We start from the raw sequence: 24,000 nt of genomic DNA on the forward strand, positions 1-24,000 counted from the left end.
GGATGGCCACTCGCCGGCCAGTGCCCTCTCCTGATCAGCCCACCTGGTCGCCTCCCGCAGAGGGAGGCCAAACTGTGGCTTAGGCCCACTCTGGGAGCAGGCCTAAGTCATCAGTAGGACATCCCCTGAGGACTCTCGGACTGTGAGAGGGCGCAGGTCGGGCTGAGGGACCCCCTCTCCCCCCGAGTGCATGACTTTTCGTGCACAGGCCTCTAGTATAATATACAACTGTGAAGTTCTAATGCAGTATCATGCCTGAAAGTAATTAACTAGAAGTTATCATTATCATCTCCCAACAACACAAATAATTGCAGAGTTAAGAGGTTTCAAAGTAGGACAAGCTATCTCTCTACATTGTAGTGAAGGCTGAAAAATAAATCTAATATGGTTTGTATTTTCCAGAGGATTGGGCCTAAGCCAATAGTCAGATATCCCTCTCACAGTCCAGGGCTCTTGCAGTCCGGAACCCCTCGCTCCTTACCGCCTGCCTGCAGAGGCGGGAGAGGCTCCCGCAATGGCCACTGCACTCACTAGCCGTGAGCTTCTGGCTGAGTGGCGCTCTCCCTCTGGGAGTGCACTGACCACCAGGGGGCAGCACCTGTTTTGAGCATCTGCCCCCTGGTGATCAGTGCACATCAGAGTGACCAGTCGTTCGGCCATTCAGTCAATTTGCATATTAGGATTTTATTATATAGGATTGGTGTGACACTGGTTAATAAAATTATATAGGTTTCAGGTGTACCATGCTATAAAACATCATGTGTATATTGTATGGTGTGTTCACTGCCCCGTCAAGTCTCCTTCCATCCAGATTATCCCCCCTATACCTTCTTCTACCTCCCCCCACACCTTTCATTGTAGTCTTCTTGATATGCAGACATGCTGTCCATCTTTTGCCTTGCCACCCTGGAACAGCAATTCACATTTGGATCATCTTTTCAAAAATAGCAACTATTGCTGAAACATGGTCACTCACTCGCTCGCCGCCCACCCCAATTCTACAGTCTCTGCCCTCCATCAGAGATCCAAATCCACGAGACTTTTATTTTTCTAATTCTAGAAAGTCTTCTTCTATTAATTCATGGGGAATAACCCAAGCAAAATTTCAACATCCCCTTCATCAACCTTGCACAAATTTACCTTCTTTACCACTTTCCCAGATTCTTTATGAGCATGTTGTCTTCCAAGTTAAAACCTCTTTAAATTACAGTAAAGCTGAAATGTTTTGATAGCTTTGGAGTTAGCAGATATAGCTTACCTGCTCATGTTTATATTCTTAATACCTTGGCCGGCTTTAAAACTGGAAAGCCAGTTATGACTTATAGTAAGCCTTTTTGTCACTGTCACCTCCTTTCAAATCATCAAAATACTGCATGCCTTAGTACAGACGATAGCTTGGCCTTCGGAGCGCTTCTGTCAGCCCTGATGTTATAGTCATGCTGCCAGGAATTTACCCACTTATCCCATTATCCTTGCCTGGTTCGTGAACTAAAGGGGGCACCTGCTTTAATGATGCTTTGTTTTCTTGAGCATTACCTCTAATATTCTGCAGGATGCTCTCTCCTAAGTTACTAGAATGAGACATCACAACAGTCGTCTGGCCTTCTTCACACAATTTTGTCACATTTAACTTCTGTTCCAAATTTATTAAATTCTGGGCATAATTTTAGCAGTAGCCCCACCACATAATGCATCTGAATGACATTGCTATTTGATATAAAAAATTATTTTTTACTATATCAAGAGCAAATGTTAAGAGAGTAGCGTAAGAGTCACCAATACATTAACCTAAGGTCTGAGGTTCATGTGATATTGATAAAGAATGATGGGAATTTTGTTTTCCTGCTAAAGTGATGTTGATACTGGACAATAATGACATAGTCTATAATCCTTTCAGCTTGCCAACTGCAATTATGCATTTCTTCAAAAACTTCTAATTTGGGGAAGTTTTACAATATTTCAAATTTGAGAAAGTGGGAATTTAAATATTTTTACTTTAGACTATTTTCTGCCTGATACATAAAATGACATAATACTCAACTTTTTCAATAGACTTTCTCATCTAAAAGAAAATTACTTGAATATAGCAAAAGAGAAAAATAAGTAACCAGATGAAGTTAACAAGTATTAAAAGAAATTAAAGAACCAGACACAAATAATAAAAATAAATTAGGAATGCATTCTCATTAATAATGTAATTTTAAGATCTGAAAACAAAAGTTAATGCACAATATATTACTTTAATTTTTTAAAGATTAACCTGCAAATAGAAATGTACTCAGATATATATTAGAAGGTTATATCCAAAATAAAAATAAAGTGGAATTATCAGGCAAATACTAACAATAAAACTTACATCTTCAATGATCTTTGCTGTCTCTTTAGTAACTGCACCTGTTATAAAATGAAAACATGCTTTATTATTCCCAGAATATACAAACGTAAACACTAAAACCAAGAAGTTACTTTCCTCTCACTAAGGTAGGTGATCTAGAGTCTAGATCAGAATTTCTCAAAAACAGACCAAGAAAACTTGGCCTCAGTATCACCTAGGGTCCTTGGTTAAGGTGAGGATTCCTGTGCCACAATCCCACCTATTGTATTAGAATCTCTTTTGGTAAAGGCAGCTATATTAAAATAATTTGGGTTATTGCCCTAGCTGGTTTGGTTCAGTGGATAGAGCATCAGCCTCTAGACTGAAGTGTCCCAGGTTCAATTCCAGTCAAGGGCGCATGCCCAGTTGCAGGCTCAATCCCCAGTGGGGGGTGTGCAGGAGGCAGCCAATCAATGATTCTCTCTCATCATTGATCTTTCTCTCTCTCCCTCTCCCTTCCTCTCTGAAATCAATAAAATAATAATAATAATTTGGGTTACTGGGAGATGAAGACAAATATGTGATACCTTAATCAATAAAGAAATTTAAAAAAATAAAAATAAATAAAATATTGAACCAGGCTTGAAAAAAATAAATAAATAAATAAATAAATAAAGTAAAGCACATAGTACTTTATGTGCTTCCTATCATTTAACTGATGAGGTACTTTTTGATTCTAACAATTTTAATAAAGCACATTAATTCTAAAAAATAAAGATAAAAAAATAATAATAATTTGGGTTATTAAAAAAATAAACTATGCATGCCCACTTTCTTCCCTATCCATTCCACCCTGCTTGCTACCCTCTTCACTCCAAGACAGAGGAGTATATTTCCTCTTATAAATGTAAGTATTACCAATAACAGCTATGCCCACTAGACAACAATGATTCCCACAGTTTGAACAAATGCTTTTACACCAATCATACCTTTTAAAACACTGTTAGTGTTCCCTGTGGGCTGGGCAGGAGATACTTTTGCTAATGACACCACATTGGTTATAACTGGTATTGTATTTGTCCTTGCAGAAGGGAACACCATTGAAGCAGCTGGTGCCTTAGCAATATTTACTGATTAAAACAAAAAGGTAAGACCTAGTATAAACAAAAGGGTCACACACAAAAACCCTGTTTAACAACTTAATTTTCAAGATGCAATGCAAATATCTAACTCTGTACAATGTTGGGTTGGGTGATTCTGGTCAGATTAGTGTTCATTAGGACTTAAAGAAAGGCTGATTCTCTAAAATTATAAGCTTCAAATTATATTTAACAGAGGGAATTTAATATTTTTTACTTTGCACTATTTTCTGCCTGGCATAATTCAAAGATACATAAAATAACACTATTCTGAACTTTCTCAAAAGACTTTAAAATATAGATATTTGCTTCAGGGTTAGCTGGGTTTTTCTATTAGAGAGTATTAAAACTCCTACATCTATGTTGCTTCAAATAAAAATTTAACATGACAATTTTTATAAATAAGTTGGTGATGTAGCTGTCCATCCATATAAAAACACTGGTTTTGTTAACCCACATCACAGAATGAAAATTCTACCACCCACCTGGCTAATCTCAGGGAATGGATGCTATAACACAAAAGATTAGCACAAGGCATATCTGGATTAAGGAGATGACTAATAAGACTACAAAGGTAGACAAGAGCCACACTGTAAGGAGTCAAAGCACATGGATTCTGTCAATTCAACAGCACTCCAGGCTTTGATCAGAGAACATAATATCAAATGTTTTTAATCTAAGTCAGAGAAGTCCTACTTCAGGGAACTATTTTAAAAACATGCTACGTAACTACCTATTCATCTGGATATTTTGACCACATTAGCTGTCCTACTTGCAAAATTATTTTATTCTTAGCCAAGAAGAACTTGGCTACCCATGAAGAAGTGATCTATTTTATGTTTTTATATAATTAATGTGTTGTTCTTTTTTCCTTGGCTACAAGCAAGCACTTGATAAAGTCTTAGGCCAGACACAGCAACTATATTAACATATTTATAGCCTTTCCCTTTGCCCCAATTTCCTACTTTTATTTCTAGTTTATTAACTGAATAGCATATATCTCTTAGTGTAAGTTATTTATGTACAGGTAAATGCAATAAAAAGCAATCAAATCTAATTTTCCTATAAAATTGGTGCTTCTACATTTATTATTCTTGGTGTGTTTGATTATGAGAGCAAAAAGTATCAGGATTAATTTCCCTCAAAGGCAATCCTTAAGGATTCTTACAGGAAAATTTAAGGAAATTCAGGCTATCTGAATCCAGTAAAATTTTGTTATTATATTATTTACAATTATGTATACTGATACTATTATCCTAGCATTGACATAAAAATCCCATTAGCCAAGTTTAATTTTACCTTTTCTTTGTGAAACAGGGTCATTTGTAATTTGATGATGACAGAACGCCAAGACACAAAATAGATTACAGAAATGTTTGATGTTTCCTCGCCATTTTATGGACTCACTTAGCTTACCCTGTCGTTTACAAGCATCACACTTGGCCATCTGAGAAAAAAAAACAGGACATGCTTAAAACTATAAAATGAAAAGATAAAATTATTATAAAATCAGAAGACACTATAAAAACATGATATATCAGTCAGTTGAGATCACAAAATATGAGATTTCTACCTTAAAATGTTGTGGTTATTCTCCAATGATACATCCAATACAGAGTTAATATCCACAATTTATAAAGAACTCAAACAAGTCGCCCTAGCTGGTTTTGCTCAGTGGTTAGAGTATCAGCCTGTGGACTGGAGGGTCCCGGGTTCAATTCTGATCAACGGCACCTGCCCAGGTTGCGGGCTCAATCCCCAGTAGAGAGCGAGCAGGAGGCAACCAATCAATGATTCTCTCTCATCATTGATGTTCCTATCTCTCTCTTTCCCTTCCTCTCTGAAATCAATAAAATATATTTTTTAAAAAAACAACTCAAACTCAACACCAAAAAAACAATCCAATTAAAATATGGGCAGGGGACCTAAGTAGACACTTCTCCAAAGAGGACATACAGATGGCCTATCTATATATATAAAACACTAATATGCAAATCGACTGAATGGTGGAACAACCAAACAACCGAACAACCAGTAGCTATGACTTGCACTGACCTCCAGGGAGTGCACATGGAACATGGTGTGCATTGGCAGCAGGCAGCAGAGCACAGAACATGGTGGGCATCGGTCGCAGTGGGATGGTGGAGCAGGTGAGTGGGGGTGCCAGACCAGGGCAGGGAGCTGGTCACTGTCATTGGGGTGAGCCTCTGGTGGTTACTGAAAATGCTTTGCTCCTGCGTGCCACAGTCCCGCCTGGTGCTTGCACCCACTACTGGCACAGGAGCCTCTGCTTGCACCCACTGCCGGCCCCAGTGCCAGCCCCAATCACTCGGCACCATAAGTGCGAGTGGCGGCTGCCAGCCCCGATCGCCCCTGAGAGCTTCTCCACCTCCCCCTACCCCTGAGGAGCGATCGGGGCCGGCAGCTATCTCTCACACCCGCTGCTGGCGCCAGAACCACCAATCGCACCAGCTGCTGGCACCGGTCCCATTCACTCCGTGCCATCAGCAGGTGCAAGCAGGGCCAACACCATTAGCACGTGGGAGCAGCGGGAGCGGGGCTGCCAGTTGACAGGGGACCGGGTGCCGTGGAGGAGTGGCTGGGTGGGGACGCAGAGGATGGGCCAAGACCCGCCCCTGTGCCCACCGCAGCCTCACAGCCCACCATTCCTTTCAAGGTACATGAATTCCTGCACTGGGCCCCTAGTCCTATATAATAAAAGCCTAATATGCTAAGTGTCTGGTCATCTGGTCGGCCGTTCAACCAATCAAAGCGTAATATGCTAATGAATATGCTAAGGCTGCTCAGCCTCGCTATGATGTGCACTGACCACCAGGGGGCAGACAGTCGACCGGTCAACCAGTCACTATGACGTGCACTGACAACCAGGGGGCACACACTCCGACTGGTAGGTTAGCTTGCTGCTGGGATCTGGCCAATCGGGACTGAGTGAGACAGGCCGGACATGCCCTGGAGCCCTCCCACAGTCCCTCCCTGGCTGGCCAACCTCCCACGTCTCTCCCAGTCCTGATCATGCACCGGTGGGGTCCCTCAGCCTGGCCTGTGTCCTCTTGCAATCTGGGCCGAGGGACTCCCCCCACCCAAGTGCACAAATTTCGTGCACCAGGCCTCTATATAAGATGTCAATGTTACTCATCATCAAAGAAATGCAAATTACAACCACAATGAGGCCCGGTCAGCATGGCTCAGTGGTTGTCAACCTATGAACCAGGAGGTTATAGTTCGATTCCCCGTCAGGGCACATGCTGGGGTTGTGGGCTTGATCCCCAGTAGGGGGCATGTGGGAGGCAGCCAATTGGTGATTCTCTCTCATCACTGATGTTTTCCATTTCTCTCTCCCTCTCTAAAATCAATTAAAAAATATTTTTTAAAAACCACAATGAAGTATCTCCCTAAACATGTCAGAATGGCTATCATCAATAAATTAAAAAAATAACAAGTATTGGTGAGGATGTGGAGAAAAGGGAACCCTTGTGCACTGTTGGTGGAAATGCAGACCTGTGCTCCCACTATGGCAAACAATATAGAGGTTCCTCAAAAAATTAAAAACGGAACTGCCTTATGACCCAGAGATTCCACTTCTGGGCATTTATCCAAAGAAACCAAAATACTAATTCAAAAGAATATGTGCACCCCTATCTTCATTGCAGCATTATTTACAATAGCCAAGATATGAAAGCAACCCAAGTACCCATCAATAGACAACTGGATAAAAAAGCTATAGTACATATAGACAACAGAACAGTATTACTCAGCCATAAAAAGAACAAAATCTTACCATTTGTGACAGCATGGATGGACCTAGAGAATATTATGCTAAGTCAAATAAGTCAGTCAGAGAAAGACAAATACCATATGATTTCACTTATATGTGGAATTTAGAGAACAGAATAAACAAAATTGATAGAACAAACTGATGCATAGATAGAACAGATTGATGGTAGCCAGAGGGGAGGGGAATTGAGGGAAAGAGTAAAAAAGGCAAAGGGATTAAGAAGTACAAAATGGTAGTTACAAAATAGTCATGAGTATGTAAAGTACAGCATAGGGAATAGAATTAATAATCTATATTATAAAAAGCCCGTGGCCGGAACGCCGAAACAACCAAACAACTGGTCACCAGGAGGTGCATTGATGGGTCCCACAGTGGCGGTAGCAGCGGGAGGGACTCTGGGTCTCGTGGGGGCAGCGTGACGGGTCTGAGGTCCCAAGGCAGCAGTGGGAGGGACTTTGGGGTCTCGCGGCAGCGGCACAGCGGGTCTGGGGTCCTGTGGCAGTGGCGTGGCAGGCAGGGCACATGCGGGTGGGCGGGGCTGCGAGCACAACAGGTGGCGGGCAGGTGGGCGGGGCACACGCAGGTGGGGGGGGTCTGCAAGTACAGCGAGGCACACGCGGGTGGGTGGGGCCACGCGATTTCACACTCTGGGCTTCTAGTATTGTAATAACTAGGTATGGTGCCCAGTGGATACTTGAGATATCAGGGAACACTTTTCTAAAGTATATGATTGTCTAACCACTATGCTATACATCAGAAACTAATACAAAATAATATTTAATGTAAAAATAAAATTAAAAATAGCCCAGCTGGAAAAACCAAGATGGCATAGGTAAACACCTGAAATTGCTGCCTTGTACAACCACTTCAAAACTACAACTAAAAGACAAAATGGACATCATCCAGAACCACAGGAAGGCTGGATGAGTGGAAATTCAACAACTAGAAGGAAAGAGAAAAGCACACTGAGACTCAGAGGAGGTGGGGAAGTAAAGTGTAGAGCTGGGCCTCATCTGGGCACCTCCAAACCCCAAACAAAGAAGAAGAATCTGCAGATCTCTCCATAGCTCCTGCTGGGTGGCCTCAGGCAGAGGCTAAATTAGCACCTCCTTAGAGATCCAAGAGCCCGTGTACCCAGTGGTCAGAGTGGGACTATCCAGATTACAACTCCTCAGATCCATAAGGGACACACTCAGGGGGCAGACTCATTGAGCACCAAAGCCCCACTGAAGTGAGTCTTGCCCCATAAGGGTGTCTCCAGCACAGAAGTTCTCCCATTGTAGACACAACTGATTCTCACAGCCAAATGGCCTGGAGGGCAATTCCTCCCACTGATACCAACAACAAACAAGGCTTAACTAAAACAAGACTGTGCACACAGCACACAAAGGGATGCACCAAGAGTGTCCACCTCAGGTGACTGGGGAGGCTGAGCCACTGGGCCCTATAGGACACCTAGCACACAAAGCCACTCTATCAACACAGGGAAGCAGCCAAAATGCAGAGACAAAGAAACAGGTCACAAATGACAGAAATGGAGGAAAGCAAACTACTGGATATAGAATTCAAAACCACGGTTATAAGGTTTTTCAAGAATTTTCTAGAAACCACCAATAAATTTAGTGAGACCCTCGAGGATATGAAAAAGGACCAACTAGAAATTAAGCATACTGACTAAAATTAAAAATAATATAACAGAGATCCAACAGCAGACTAGAGGATCATAAGAATCAAGTCAAAGATTTGAAATATGAAGAAGCAAAAAACACCCAACCAGAAAAGCAAAAAGCAAAAAGAATCCAAAAAATATGAAGATAGTGTAAGGAGCCTCTGGGACAACTTCAAGCATACCAACATCAGAATTATGGGGGTGCCAGAAGAAGAGAGAGAGCAAGATATTGAAAACCTATTTGAAGAAATAATGAACGAAAACTTCCCCCACCTGATGAAAGAAATAGACTTACAAGTCCAGGAAGCACACAGAACCCCAAACAAAAGGAATCCAAAGAGGACCACACCAAGACACATCATAATTAAAATGCCAAGAACAAAAGACAAAGAGAGAATATTAAAAGCAGCAAGAGAAAAACAGTTAGTTACCTACAAGGGAGTACCCATACAATTGTCAGCTGATTTCTCAACAGAAACTATGCAGGCCAGAAGGGAGTGGCAAGAAATATTCAAAGTGATGAATAGCAAGAACCTACAACCAAGGCTACTTTACCCAGCAAAGCTATCATTCAGAATTGAAGGTCAGACAAAGAGCTTCACAGATAAGAAAAAGCTAAAGGAGTTCACCACCAAACCAGTATTATAGGAAATGCTGAAAGGTATTCTTTAAGGAGAGGAAGATGAAGAAAAAGGTAAAGAAAAAAATTATGAACAACAAATACATATCTATCAACAAGTGAATCTAAAAATCAAGTGAATAAAAAATCTGATGAACAGAATAAACTGGTGAATATAATAGAATCAGGGGCATAGAAAGGGAGTGAACTGACAATTCTCGGGGGGAAAGGAGTGTGGGGGGTGCGGGAAGAGACTGGACAAAAATTGTACACCTGTGGATGAGGACAGTGCGGGGGAGGGCGGGGGAGAGGGCGGGTAAGGGCAGAGGGTGGGGTGGGAACCGGGTGGAGGGGAGCTATGGGGGGAAAAAAGAGAACAACTGTAATAATCTGAACAATAAAGATTCATTTTAAAAAAAAAAAAAAAATAGCCCAGCTGGCGTGGCTCAGCAGTTGAGCATCGACCTATGAACCAGGACGTAATGTTTCGATTCCTGGTCAGGGCACATGCCCAAGTTGCTGGCTCTATCTTCAGTGTGGAGCATGCAGGAGGCAGTTGATCAATGATTCTCTCTCATCATTGATGTTTCTATCTCTCCCTCCCTGTCACTTCTTCTCTGAAATCAGTAAAAAAATATTATAAAAATAAATAAAATAAAATATATATATTGTGGTTAAAAACATGTATTCTTATTTCATATAGATACCCTCAATTGAGAGAATATAAAAGTTCATCTGTTTTCAAAATTAGCAATGAAAAATCTAAAGATAGATTCTATTTTTAAGAGATTAAGAGGCAACGTATTGCAGTAGGAAGAATATGGACTTTGGAGTCATGAAGACTTTGAATCATTTAATATCTAATGAGGTATCCTTTGTCTTGAGCACTGAGATAGGTCCTGGGCATATAATTATGAAAAAGACATACTTCCCCTCAATAAAATTATATTTTGAGGGCTCGGGAAACAAGAAAACAGGTGATTTCACTTGAGTGGTATAGGTGCTGTCTGTCATCTACCCGATTCTTTAAGGACATGTTACTTCTTTTCCTTATTTATACACTGGCAATAACATACCTACCTCTTGGGATTCTGGTGAGGATTAAATGAACACTTATGAAGCACTGGACATGTATTAGTGGTTCAATTAATTCCAGCTTTCATTGTTAACCTTACAAAAAAAGTAATTTTTTTAAAAGGAAGTGGGTAAGGAGGTCAGTCACAGTCATTTGATCTATGAAATGAGAACAAGGCCTGACTTCAAATTTCTCAGAGGAACTTTCTGTATGAGAAAGGCATAAGATAACTTACCTACGTAAAGTTCTAACTCAGTTATAACAAGGTCAATGTGCCTTATAAGAAAGCAAAATTTAAAAGGAACATATCCTCGCCGAAACCGGTTTGGCTCAGTGGATAGAGCATCGGCCTGGGGACTCAAGGGTCCCAGGTTCGATTCCGTTCAAGGGCATGTATCTTGGTTGTGGGCACATCCTCAGTAGGGGGTGTGCAGGAGGCAGCTGATCGATGTTTCTCTCTCATCGATGTTTCTAACTCTCTATCCCTCTCTCTTCCTCTCTGTAAAAAATCAATAAAATATATTTAAAAAAATATATATTTTTTTAAAATAAAAAAAAAAAAAAATAAAAGGAACATATCCTCAAATAATAACAAAGTCTCCAGAAATTCTGTACTCTTTACCCCAAAGATTTCAAGTTTATAATCAATTAAATTTTGCTTTAGGAGCCCATAGTTTATTTTACCCAGTTCTAAACACAAAACTTTATTCATATAATCTGAACATATTTAAACAGAAAATAATTTTTATGAATTTCAGGAAGCCAAAGAGGTATAATTACCTGATAAAACAGAACTGTAAATTTTGACATGCATTCTTCACAACAAAACTCTTCTAACTTGCCCTCCAATCTGTTTTCTACCAAATTAGGGGATGTCTGGGAGCAATAACTGCACATCCTACAGTAGTTTCCCCATCGTTCTCCAAAGTCACGCGCAGAGAGGTATTTGCAAACTGAGAACCAGAAAGGATGAAAGGAAGAAACATCAAATTTACATTAACTTGAAGGAAGTAAAGTGAGTTTCTACAGTCTTAGATGCCCACATTGTTAATTTCTAAATACTGGACACAATTATTTGCCTCTAGGTTAAAGGATAATCTCTATATTCATAAAACAAACTTATATCACCTTTTACATACACTCTAAATATAAGGCTATCTATATTCAGAAACATCAGTTTCTTAAGCCAAGAAGCCATAATTGCTTAAGTACCTGCTTCACAAATGGGTGCAAGGAAAGATCTCTGAAGTCATAGCTAAACTTATGAAAAGATCTAATACCACTGATCTAATTACATTTCAGAAGTTTTTCTTTGCCGAGGTTATGGTAACATTTTAAAAGAGAGACTTTTGTGGGCGTGGGGATTATTGGGGGGGGACAAGGAAAGGGGACATCTGTAATACTTTCAACAATACAGAAAAAATATAAATAAGTAGATAGGTAGGTAGATAGAGATAGATAGATAGATAGATAGATAGATAGATAGATAAAAAGATAGACTTTTGTCAGCTGATTTCTCAACAGAAACTTTGCAGGCCACAAGGGAGTGGCAAAAAATATTCAAAGTGATGAAAAGCAAGGACCTATAACCAAGAATACTTTACCCAGCGAAGTTATCACTTAGAATCAAAGGACAAATAAAGAGCTTCCCAGACAAGAAAAAGCTAAAGGAGTTTGGCCGGCCAGTCTAGCTCAGCGGTTGAGCATCAACCTATGAACCAGGAGGTCATGGTTTGCTTCCCGGTCAGGGCACATGCCCAGGTTGTGGGCTCGATCCCCAGTGTGCGGTGTGCAGCAGGCAAATGATCAATGATCCTCTCTCATCATTGATATTTCTATCTCTCGCTCCCTCTCCCTTCCTCTCTGAAATCAATAAAAATATATTTTTAAAAATAAACCTTAGAAAAAAAGAAAAAGCTAAAGGAGTTTATCACCACCAAACCAGTATTATATGAAATGTTAGCCATAGCTGGTTTGGCTCAGTAGATAGAGCGTCGGCCTGCGGACTGAAGGGACCTAAGTTCGATTCCAGTCAAGGGCACATGCCGGGTTGCGGGCTTGGTCCCCAGTGTGGCGCATGCAGGAGGCAGCCGATCAATGATTCTCTCTCACCATTGATGTTTCTATCTCTCTCTCCCTCTCCCTTCCTCTCTGAAATCAATAAAAAATATATACATTAAGAAAAAAAATGTTAAAGGGTCTTCTTGAAGAAAAAGAAGGGGGAAAAAGATAAAAAATATGAACAATAAAATGGCAATAAATACATATCTATCAACAATTGAAACTAAAAATCAAAATGAACAAGCAGAACAGAAAAAAATAAAAAGATTTTTAAACGAGTTAAATATAAATTCAATTAAAAAGCTTCAAATCATACCTGATAAAACAAAAATTAATTGAAAGTTGATTGTGGATGAATAGCCCAGCCCATAATGAATACTTCACCACAACCACATGATCTGTGGATAAAACTGAACTTTTCCCTTTACCTTCACTACAGAATGGCTTATCAACCCCTGAAAATCGTACAGTCTCCTTTACAATTTTCTGTAGTTTACAGTAGTCACACATTGCTATAACTTTATTTTTCTTTTTGTAGTCCTCAGAGCACGTCTTGCCACAAAACAGAAACATTTTACCCTGTAAAGAAAGAACAGTCAATAAGACCTAATTAAGCAGTTGCTTTATCTTTAAGAAATATTTTTCCTTCTCATTTCAAAGCAAATTAAATGAATTCACAGATGAAGAGATAAAAATGTTTCTTGGATAAGTTTAAATTCAATCTCTCTTATGATCTCTCTTTACCTTGTAGAAAAGAAGTTCTGGTTTTTTGGCAAACAGATGGTTACAGTTCTGACACTTGAGTTTAACAACTGCTTGGATTGAAGCAATTTGCTGGAATTGTGCAGCAAGAGAAGGGAGACTGGCTGCGGCAGAGCCACTGATGGTGCTGGGGGGAACCGCAGAGGTGCTGTTACCTCCTCTTGCTGACACTGTTGACCCAGAAGACGGGCATATTTGGCCCTGAGACAGGGGCACTGCTGAAGAGTTTGTCCCTTTTGGCTTGTCAAATACATCCTGAATGAACACAAATCAGGCAAAGACTTTAACAATTAAGAAGTAACAAAACTTGGTAATTTTCATTTTCTCATTTTAATAAATTTCTTTAAATTTATAAAGTAGTACACAGAAAGAGTTTAAATGGCATACTTCCAGAATAGAAGAACTGAGAAACACATGCTTTCCAGACCAAGACCTCTAGTATATACGACTCTAATAAATTAAAGCAGGCCTCTCATCACCAACCAGCCTCTGATGGCTATTAAGAGCACAGTGATGCCAGATTGGCATGACTTAATGGTTGAGCATTGACCTACGAACCAGGAGGTCACGGTTCGATTCCTGGTCAGGGCACATGCCTGGGTTGCAGGCTTGATCCCCAGTAGGGGGTGTGCAGGAGGCAGCTGACCAATGATTGTCTATCATCATTGATGTTTCTCTCTCTCTCCCTCTCCCTTCCTCTCTGAAATCAATAAAAACATTAAAAAAAAAAAAAAAAAGAAAAGAAAGAAAGAAAAGCACAGTGGCCACCAGTGATGTCTTCTTTCTAATGCCAGGGCTATTGCATCAGGCATCTTCCCACCCTGCAGGATCTCTAAACTCTACTTTCTCTGAGAGTGAAGACAAAATGTGACAAGTGAAGGCTCACAAGTTCATGCCAGGAGTCGTTATGCAGCTGGCCCAGGATGAGAGGAAGAAATACATGAACACATCACCTTATCATGTATCCAAAACCACATCCTAGCTTCCATAGTTGAACAGAATTTTTTTCTAACTGAAATTTAATCTTTTATAAATATGGACCTTCAGCAGTTAACATTTTGCCATAGATCAATGCCTAATAGAACTGCAGGGGTAAAATACGATCTTAGCTCATACCTGGAAAGCCACAACACAACTGGAGCTGCAGAAGCTGTATATACTTCCATTGGACATAGCTAGGTGATACTGAGGGGTTGCCGAGGTTTTACAACTATGACACAAAACCTGGACACCTTGGTAACAAAAAAATAAAAACAATGAATAAGTTACACAGATGAACAAATAATCCAAAAAATGTATTAGAATAAAAACACAAATAATAATATACAAAATAAAAATCAAGAAACTTTATAATAACCTGTCAAGCTAACTAAAACTTCCTCAATTAAGTTCCACTTACACAAAAACTAACTTGGAACTTACGTGGGGTTTTTTTTTCTTTTCACACATGAAACTACACACACACACACACACACACACACACACACACACACACACTTCAACCAAGGAAATCTATAGAAAAACTATGTTCATTTAAAAATAGTTCTTTAAAACTAAACCAATATTGCCCCTTTATTTAACCATATAGGCAAATTTAGTTTCCAACAAAATGAAAGAAAAGCAGTTACATTCTTTTTCAATAGTTACTACTAGTAAATCTATAAATTTATCAAATTTAAACATTACCTGAAGAAGTAACTGTCTTAACTCTGTAAGCAGATAAGCAATTAATAGAGCAGAAAAGCTCTGTTTTTCCTGAGTCATTGGTAGTTTCAATCATTTCAGCTGAGGGCCTCAATGATTTCCCCAAGGCATATGGTGTCTGGGCTGAATTCTGCTAAGAAATAACATTCAAAAAAAAAAAGGAAAGAAATAAGAAATAACATTCACACACCTAAGTATACAGTACATATATACATACTGTTTAAGAAAAAGAAAAGCTACCTATAACCACTGCCTTTGGTTGAAATATTTGAGCGTGACAGTGAGGCCACACCAAGCATAGACTTCTCTGAAAGTTGGGATGTGGGAAAAGTAAGTTTTTTCAGATAATAATAAAACGTAAATTGAAGAAAATTAATAACTACTCAGATAGGTTAGCAACAACAAAACATATTAAAAGTAATGAATTAGATAGTCATAACATACTTTTCTCATCACAAATGATCAGAGAAGACCAGGTAATGCATGTACCAAAGGCTCATCTTCAATGCAGACTTAGACATCAATCTAGGAGAGAATCTACCACATTTAAGGTTACTTAACTAGTTGATCCCATTGGGGATCAAGCCCACAACCCGGGCATGTGCCCTTGTCTGATATCGAACCTGGGACCCTTCAGTCCGCAGGCCATATCCATTGAGCCAAACCAGCTAGGGCAGAAATGATGTTTAATGTATATTAGGTCATTCTGCAGCACTGCTTGTTTTCAAGCTAAGTTTCATAATAAACTTTGCCCGAAAGTTTATCTACGTTTAAAGAAATAGCCCTAACTGGTTTGACTCAGTGGATAGAGTGTCGGCCTGCAGACTGAGGGTCCCAGGTTCAATTCCTGTCAAGGGCATGTACCTTGGTTGCGGGCACATCCCCAGTAGGGAGTGTGCAGGAGGCAACTGATCGATGTTAGTCTCTCATCGATGTTTCTAACTCTCTATCCCTCTCCCTTCCTCTCTGTAAAAAAAAAATAAATAAATAAATAAATAAAATATTTTTAAAAAAAGAAACAATAATAATATTAATGGCTACCATTTATGTAAGCTACCAATAGTATTACTTATTGAAGAATCAGAATCCATGCTAAGCAATTTTTATACACTGCATTATAGAATTCTTTAAACAACATAGTGAGATACTTTAAAATATTAACAAAAAGTTTAAATTATCTTTAATTAGATTAACTTAATAAACAGAAAAGTAAGAGATTAAACTTATTTCACTGACTCCAAAACCCAGGCTCCTAACCACTACTACTGTCACTGACACAATATAAGGTCTCTCAGTAAAAAATTATGTGGGGAAGTAAATGGTTAAGAATGTAAAAATTGTGAAGTTTCAAATTAAAAGAAGAACATCATTTATGCAGTAGACAGAGTACAATACCAGTAACAAAAGTAAGGATGAAACTGATTTGGGGACCATATATCCTATATAATAAAACCCTAATATGCAAATCGACCGAACAGCGGAATGACTGGTGGAACAACCAGTCACTATGATGCAGACTGACCACCAGAGGGCAGACGCTCAACGCAGGAGCTGCCCCCTGATGGTCAGTGCACTCCCACAGGGGAAGTACCGCTCAGCCAGAAGCCAGGCTCATGGCTGGCGAGTGCAGTGGTGGTGGTGGCGGGAGCCTCTCCTGCCTCTGCAGCAGTGCTAAGGAGCAGCAAGCAGGCAGGCAGTAAGGAATGAGGGGTCCTGGACTGCGAGAGGGCGCAGGTCGGGCTAAGGGGACCCCCACTCCAATGCATGAATTTCATGCACCAGGCCTCTAGTATATAAATAAAATGGATTCTATTCCTGTGACAGTAGTAACCAGATTGCCAAAAGCTTAAATTCCTAGAAAAGTAATACTTTTCACAGGATGAATGTCCATTACCAACTGCTTAGAGGAATTAAATAGAAATCAAACTTGCTAACTAAAAAATGTTTTAATTATTACTTAACATCCTTTTGTAAAAATGGAACTTTTTAAAGACCCCACGTCATTCAGCAAGAATTAAATTGACACAAATTGATATACTTAGTAACCAAATGAATGTATTCAAAAATATAAAATCAGCTAAAGTATTCTAATAAGGCAATGTTGCCAAAAGAATTATAATTCATTCCAAAACACATTAAAATATATATTTTCTTTTTTGTTTTGTTTTTTGTTGTTAAATCTTCATTCTTTAAAAAAAAAAAGAAGAAGCCCTAGCTGGTTTGTCTCAGTGGACAGAGCGTCAGCCTGCAGACCAAAGGGTCCCGGGTTTGATTCCAATCAGGGGCACATACCTGTGTTGCAGGCTCAATCCCCAGTGGGGGGTGTGCAGGAGGTAGCCAATCAATGATTCTCTCTCATTGATGTTTCTCTCCCCTTCTCTGAAATCAATAAAAATATTTCTTTTAAAGAATAATTTACTGATTTTTAGAGAGGAAGGGAAAAGGGAGAAACATCTATGTGAGAGCATAACACTGATCCACTGCTTCCTGCACACCCCCTACTGGGGATTGAGCCTATAACCTGGGCATGCGCCATGACAGAGAATCAAACCAGCAACCTCATGATGCACAAAGACAATGCCCAACCAACTGTGCCACACTGGCCAGAGCAAGAGCTCACTATTTTCTTGTGCACTTCATCCCTGCACAGCCATCTCAGGAGGGGAGAGCCCAACTATATGCAAGAGAATGATATTCATACCTGCTTATATGCTGTGACACTTGTTGAAGTAAAAACCTTCTGGGACTGGGAAGAACCAGAACTACTATAGCAATAGCTCCCACAGTTCTCACAACATTTCATAGTGAGGTTGTTGGTAGAATGAAATTTTGAAAAACAAGCATCACTACAAAGACCATGTACCACATTTTGATATTTAACTTCAAATCGAATCTAGGAGAAAAAAAACACATATGCATACAAAATAAGAGCCAGTTAAAAATCTATGATCTTTGAGCAGAATCCCAATAAAGGTAAAATGTAACTTACATCAGCATTCTTCTGACACATACTGCACTTAGTTGAAATGCTATTGTTATATATGGTAACAACAGGTTTTTTCTTTAGTTCATAAGAAGAAAGGCATGATTGGCTGCAGAAATCTTTGCTAGGAGAGGAATTTCCAAATCGGGCTGTGATCACATTCTTTGGATTTAAAATGTCTCTAAAAATAAATAACAAAGGCAAAATGAAATGTGTTCTTCAAAATTGTAATTTCTTCCCCTTTGTGAGCTAAAATAACTACATTTACTAAGGATAGCTATTATATAGTAGAAAATGGCTGACCCTGCATAAGGCATCTGAAAACCTGGGTTTAATGATTAGTTCTGGTACTATCAGCTAAGTAACAATGAATAAGACAATTACTATCTTAATTTCCTCATGTATAAAATGGAGTTCATAATACCAAATTTATAGATGTGTAAAAGAGAATTATATTTAAAATATATCCAGGCAGATTGCCATGACAAAAATAATGAGGCTTACAGCTCCAACTAAGTTTCTTCCACTGGAGCCAATGAAACAACTCCAGTCTATGAAACATTTGTCTTCTTACTAGCCAATAGCTGCCAAGAGTAAAAACACGAATGAGATAAAAAATACATTTACAGCCGAATCCGGTTTGGCTCAGTGGATAGAGCGTCGGCTTGCGGACTCAAGGGTCCCAGGTTCGATTCCGGTCAAGGGCATGTACCTTGGTTGCGGGCACATCCCCAGTGGGGGGTGTGCAGGAGGCAGCTGATCGATGTTTCTCTCTCATTGATGTTTCTGGCTCTCTATCCCTCTCTCTTCCTCTCTGTTAAAAATCAATAAAATATATTTTTAAAAAATACATTTACAAAAAATTAAATTAAATGCAAGATTCTGGAAACAGTGAACTACTGAAGATAATATTACTACCAGGGCCCAACTGGTGTTGCTCTGTGGTTGAGCATCAACCCACGAACCGAGAGGCCACTGGTTCGATTCCCGGTCAGGGCACATGCCAGGTTGCGGGTTCAATCCCCAGTAGGGGGCATGCAGGAGACAGCCAGTCGATGATGTTTCTCACTCATCAATGTCTCTATCTCTCTATCCTCTCTCTTCCTCTCTCTAAAAAAAAAAAAAAAACTCAAAAAAAAGTATGTTAAAAAATATTAGCATGATATATAAAGTTTAGCTATAACTAAAGAGAGCAAAGAAACAGATGACAAAAGGATTACTAAGGCTTGGTATCAGAGGACAGAACCAAGAATAAGATAAAAGAACACAAATAACTGAGTTGTTCTATTATGAGTTCATCTGCAATAAGCACTGGCAGTAAAAACAGAGGCTAAATATTGCCATTCTTCTGACAAGCATATAAACTGAAGGAAATAGTCATTAATCAGAAACACTAGAGCAGGCACAAAGTGAAAAAATAATGGCAATAATATTATATACTATAATAATGTGTATTGAATAATAACTATGTGCCAACATTATTCTTTACTCAAATTATACAATTTAATTGTTGCAAAAACTCTATAATGTAAGTATTATTATAATTGCCATTTGATAGATGAGGAAACTAAATCAAAAATGCCAAAGTCACATAGCTGGGAAGCAATAAAGCCAGAATACAAATCCCAGCAGTCAGATTCTACAGTACATGGAATTAATCATTCCACTATTCTGCCTTAGACATCCTGTACACCTTTGTTATACAGAATTGTTCCATGGTAAATTATGAAAGAACAACAATAGCCCGGCCAGCATGGCTCAATGGTTGAGCGTTGACCTATGAACCAGAGGGTCACAGTTCGATTCCCGGTCAGGGCACATGCCCAGGTTGCGGGCTCGATCCCCAGTGTGGGGTGTGCAGGAGGCGGCCATTCGATGATTCTCTCTCATCATTGATGTTTCTATATCTCTCTCCCTCTCCTTTCCTCTCTGAAATCAATAAAATATATATTTTTTAAAAAGAAAGAACAACAATAACAATGTGATTAACTTTCTAAAACTCACCTACCATTAAAAATACAACAGTGAGCCCTAACCAGTTTGGCTCCAAGGACAGAGCATCGGCCTGCAGACTGAAGGGTCCCAGGTTCGATTTTGGTCAAGGGCACATGCCCAGGTTGCAGGCTCAATCCCTAGTAGGGGGTATGCAGGTGGCAGCCGATCAATGATTCTCTCTCATCATTTATGTTTCTATCTCTCTCTTCCTCTCCCTTCCTCTCTGAAATCAATAAAAATATTTTTTTTTAAAAAAGAAAAGTTCGAATAGACTGTCCAACCTATGAGGGAAGTGGGGGGTGAAGGGGTAAGAGGTCAACCAAAGGACTTGTATGCATGCATATGAGTATAACCTATGGACACAGACAGTAGGGGGGTGAGGGCATGTGCTGGAGGGTGGGAGGGGCTGGGGAGAGATCAATGGGGGGAAAAGGAGACTCATGTCTTAAACAATAAAGAATTTAAATTTTTTTAAAAAAGAAAGAAAATATCTAGCCCAAGGTCGTACAGTTAATAATAGAGCCATGATCTAAAACCAAGCTCTTAACTTTTCTTGCTCTTAGAGACTACTGACAATACACTGTATTCCTAGAATTATATTACCAGAGAAATAGGCAAAATATGCCAAATTTTTCAAAGGTACTAAGGTAGAGGAAGTTTTTTTGGCCCTGACTGGTTTGGCTCAGTGGATAGAGTGTCGGCCTGAAGACTCAAAGGTCCCAAATTCGATTCCGGTTAAGGGCATGTGCCTCGGTTGTGGGCACATCCCTGGGAGGGGGGGGGTGGCAGCTGATTGATGTTTCTCTCTGATCGATGTTTCTAACTTTCTCTCCCTCTCCCTTCCTCTCTGTAAAAAGTCAATAAGATATATATTTTTTTTAAAAAAGTTTGTGACTTTCCTTTCTCTTTCTGAATATATACATTATTTGAAGCAACAATGATCCCCAACAAAAGTTCACTAGGATTTTTTTTAGAAATAAACACATTACATTTGTGGCCACTGAGAGTTTTTAACCTTTTAATGAATTAAATAATTTTCACATACTATTTTAATGTGAATGCTATTATTTTATCTTATACTTCAATAACATTCAAGATAAATAATTTTGAATGGCTGTTGTCTGAATACAGGATATATGAATGATCCTACAATTCCCACAAACTGTTTGTTATTTCTTTCCATAGTAAAATTTAAACTGAAAGAGATTAAAAAACTGGTTTAGGCAATACTTTGAATACCAAATCATTTCTTTAATGTTACAAAAACTTTATAATCTGCAAATTCTCAATAGCTAAAAAGTTATTTCCACAAAAATGAGCTAAAGAGATTTAAAGTAGCAAAAGCATGTTTGAAATAAACTATCTATATATATAAAAGCTTAGGCGACTCTCATGACCAGTCGACTGAAAGACCAGTCACTATGACGCGCACTGACCACCAGGGAGCAGATGCTCAATGCAGGAGCTGCCCCCTGATGGTCAGTGAGCTCCCACAGTGGGAGTGCCGCTCACAGTTGGCGAGTGCAGCAGTGGTGGCGGGAGCCTCTCCCACCTCCCTGGCAGTGCTACGGAGCAGTGGTAGTGGCAGCCAGCGCAGGGAGGCCCAGGTGAGCGGGAGTAGCGTGGCACCCGGCCCCTTCACGCACTGCTACATCCCCCAAGGGGTCCCAGATTGCGAGAGGGCACAGGCCAGGCTGAGGGACCCTACCGGTGCACGAATCCATGCACCAAGCCTATAGTATACACACTAAAAAGGTACAAAGATGTAAATAAAAATTTTATACTTCGAGCAGTTTGTGCAGGTCTTCTTGGGAGGAGGTGGTAGGCAGACAGGTGAAGAATATCTGGCGATGCACCGTGTGGAGCAAAAGAGCTGAGTAGATCCTGTCTTATGATATGCATTTTGCCCCTTACAAAGCACTTTTTTACAACCAGAACAAACAGCCTGCAAAGCTATAGCTGGAACTGAAGGAAGCAATCTATTTGGGCCAGTTGATGCAAGAGGAAACTGAAAGCCTGGGGTCAACTGTTGGGCTATTAAAAACAAAAAACAAAAAGAAGTTTTAGTATCAATATAAACACATAACATTCTCTATTTTTAGGACAATTCTCAGTCTTAAATTCCAATATAAATGGAGGCAGCAAGCACTCCAGGGGATTTCAGGCTTTATAAACCATGACCCATAGTAAAAACCACGTTTTACATTCTAACCCAGCACACATGTACATACATGTGTATGTGCAGGTGTGAATATAATTTAATAACTGACATAGTAGTTTCATGAAATAATGTTTCCTTACTATATGTATTATCTGATATACTAGTAATCTTATTCTATTCCACTTTTAAAATGCTGGTCAAGCCCGGCTGGTTTGGCTCAGTGGCTGGACACTGACCCATGAACCAGGAAGTCATGGTTTGATTCCTGGACAGGGCATATGCCCGGGTTTGAGCTCGATCCCCAGTGTGGGGCATGAAAGGGGTAGCCAATCAATGATTATCTCTCATCATCAGTGTTTCCATCTCTCTCTCCCTCTCCCTTCCTCTCTGAAATCAATTATATACACACACACACACACACATACACACACACATATATATATTTTTTTATTATTATTATTATTTTTAATGCTGGTCAAGACCAGCTACTCAGTGTGAAAGCATTGCTTTGTCTACAGGAAGAAAAAACTTATATGAGGTGCTTTCCCCAAATTCTACTAGTCAGAATATAACAAATATTCATTATAATTAACTTTTGCCGTTCTGTTGCTTACCAAGAGGAATTCCACTGATTGAAAACACAGCATTAATTTTCAATTCACTTTGAGTTTTTGGCTTTGGGGCATGTCCATACTCCTTAAAGGAGGAAAAAAAAAAAAGAGAGAGAGAAAAATGAATATAATTTTAGCATCTAAGTAAACTAGAAATACAAGAAAAACCTAATTCTGTCATATTCATCTTTTCTACATTCTAATTGTAATCAACCTTCACAACTACCTCAAAAGTCAAAATTTACAAGTTATTAAAATAGAGTTAATCTTTACAAAAAGGATCTTTCAGGACTGGAAAATCTTTCATAATGGTTATATCTACTTTTCAAATGTAACCTTCACATACAGGAGTAATATACAGCTTTCCATGCTGAGCACTACTCTTCTCTTAGGTTGTGTTTATAAGGGAACAATAAATTAAATTAATCTGAATAATTTAGAGTTGGTAAAATTATAGTAATTTTAGCCAAGACATTTACATGCTGTCATATCTGTTAGCAGAAAAGACACAAGAGTTTCTGCTCGTTATGCATAAAATCATCACAGTCCAAATCAGATATACCCTTAACATATTTTTAAACGCTTAAAAATAAAGTATAATCATGAAACAAACATTTAAAAATACATATACCTATCTTTGTAAAAGACTGTCTTTTTTCAGAAAAAAAGAAAGGAAGGGAGAGGGAAGGAGAAAAAGATCAATGTGAGAGTGAAACATCTATCAGCTGCCTCATACACACCCCACTACCGGAGATCGAGCCCACAACCTGGGCATGTGCCCTGAACAGGAATGGAATCAGCAACCTTTCAGTGCACTGGACAACGCCCAACCAACACCGTTCCCTCTCCCCTGTGCGCGCGCACACACACACAGACACACACACACACACTTAACTGAAAGAACCATGTCCACTATGAACAGGGACCATATTTGTTTTTCCACGTCCATACACTCAACGGCCAGCACAGTCAACATAGCACAACAGAGGAGACTCTGGGTTATGACAGTAGACAGAAACAGATGTGATCTTGGCTCAGACAAGTTATTTAATCTTCTTTAGTTTCAACTTTCTTATCTATATAATATATTATCTAACCCGTAAGCCCATTA

The 24,000-nt window shown here is 39.4% G+C and overlaps 1 protein-coding gene across 1 annotated transcript in view; it reads right to left on the reverse strand.

Moving 5' to 3' along the window:
• ZMYM6 (zinc finger MYM-type containing 6) overlaps nt 1–24,000 on the reverse strand; it is a 44,753-nt gene that overhangs the window by 15,995 nt on the left and 4,758 nt on the right. Inside the window, exons 2-13 of the mRNA XM_054721344.1 lie at nt 22,893–22,974; nt 21,902–22,151; nt 18,129–18,303; nt 17,841–18,032; nt 15,122–15,269; nt 14,552–14,667; nt 13,418–13,690; nt 13,102–13,252; nt 11,393–11,565; nt 4,753–4,900; nt 3,304–3,444; nt 2,357–2,394 (exon numbers count right to left, since the gene is read on the reverse strand). Coding sequence (XP_054577319.1) covers nt 2,357–2,394; nt 3,304–3,444; nt 4,753–4,900; nt 11,393–11,565; nt 13,102–13,252; nt 13,418–13,690; nt 14,552–14,667; nt 15,122–15,269; nt 17,841–18,032; nt 18,129–18,303; nt 21,902–22,151; nt 22,893–22,974 — 1,887 coding nt within the window. The remainder of the gene's footprint in view (nt 1–2,356; nt 2,395–3,303; nt 3,445–4,752; nt 4,901–11,392; nt 11,566–13,101; nt 13,253–13,417; nt 13,691–14,551; nt 14,668–15,121; nt 15,270–17,840; nt 18,033–18,128; nt 18,304–21,901; nt 22,152–22,892; nt 22,975–24,000) is intronic.

Source organism: Eptesicus fuscus, chromosome 9 (assembly GCF_027574615.1).
Source record: "Eptesicus fuscus isolate TK198812 chromosome 9, DD_ASM_mEF_20220401, whole genome shotgun sequence".
NCBI classification, from domain to species: Eukaryota; Metazoa; Chordata; class Mammalia; order Chiroptera; family Vespertilionidae; genus Eptesicus; species Eptesicus fuscus.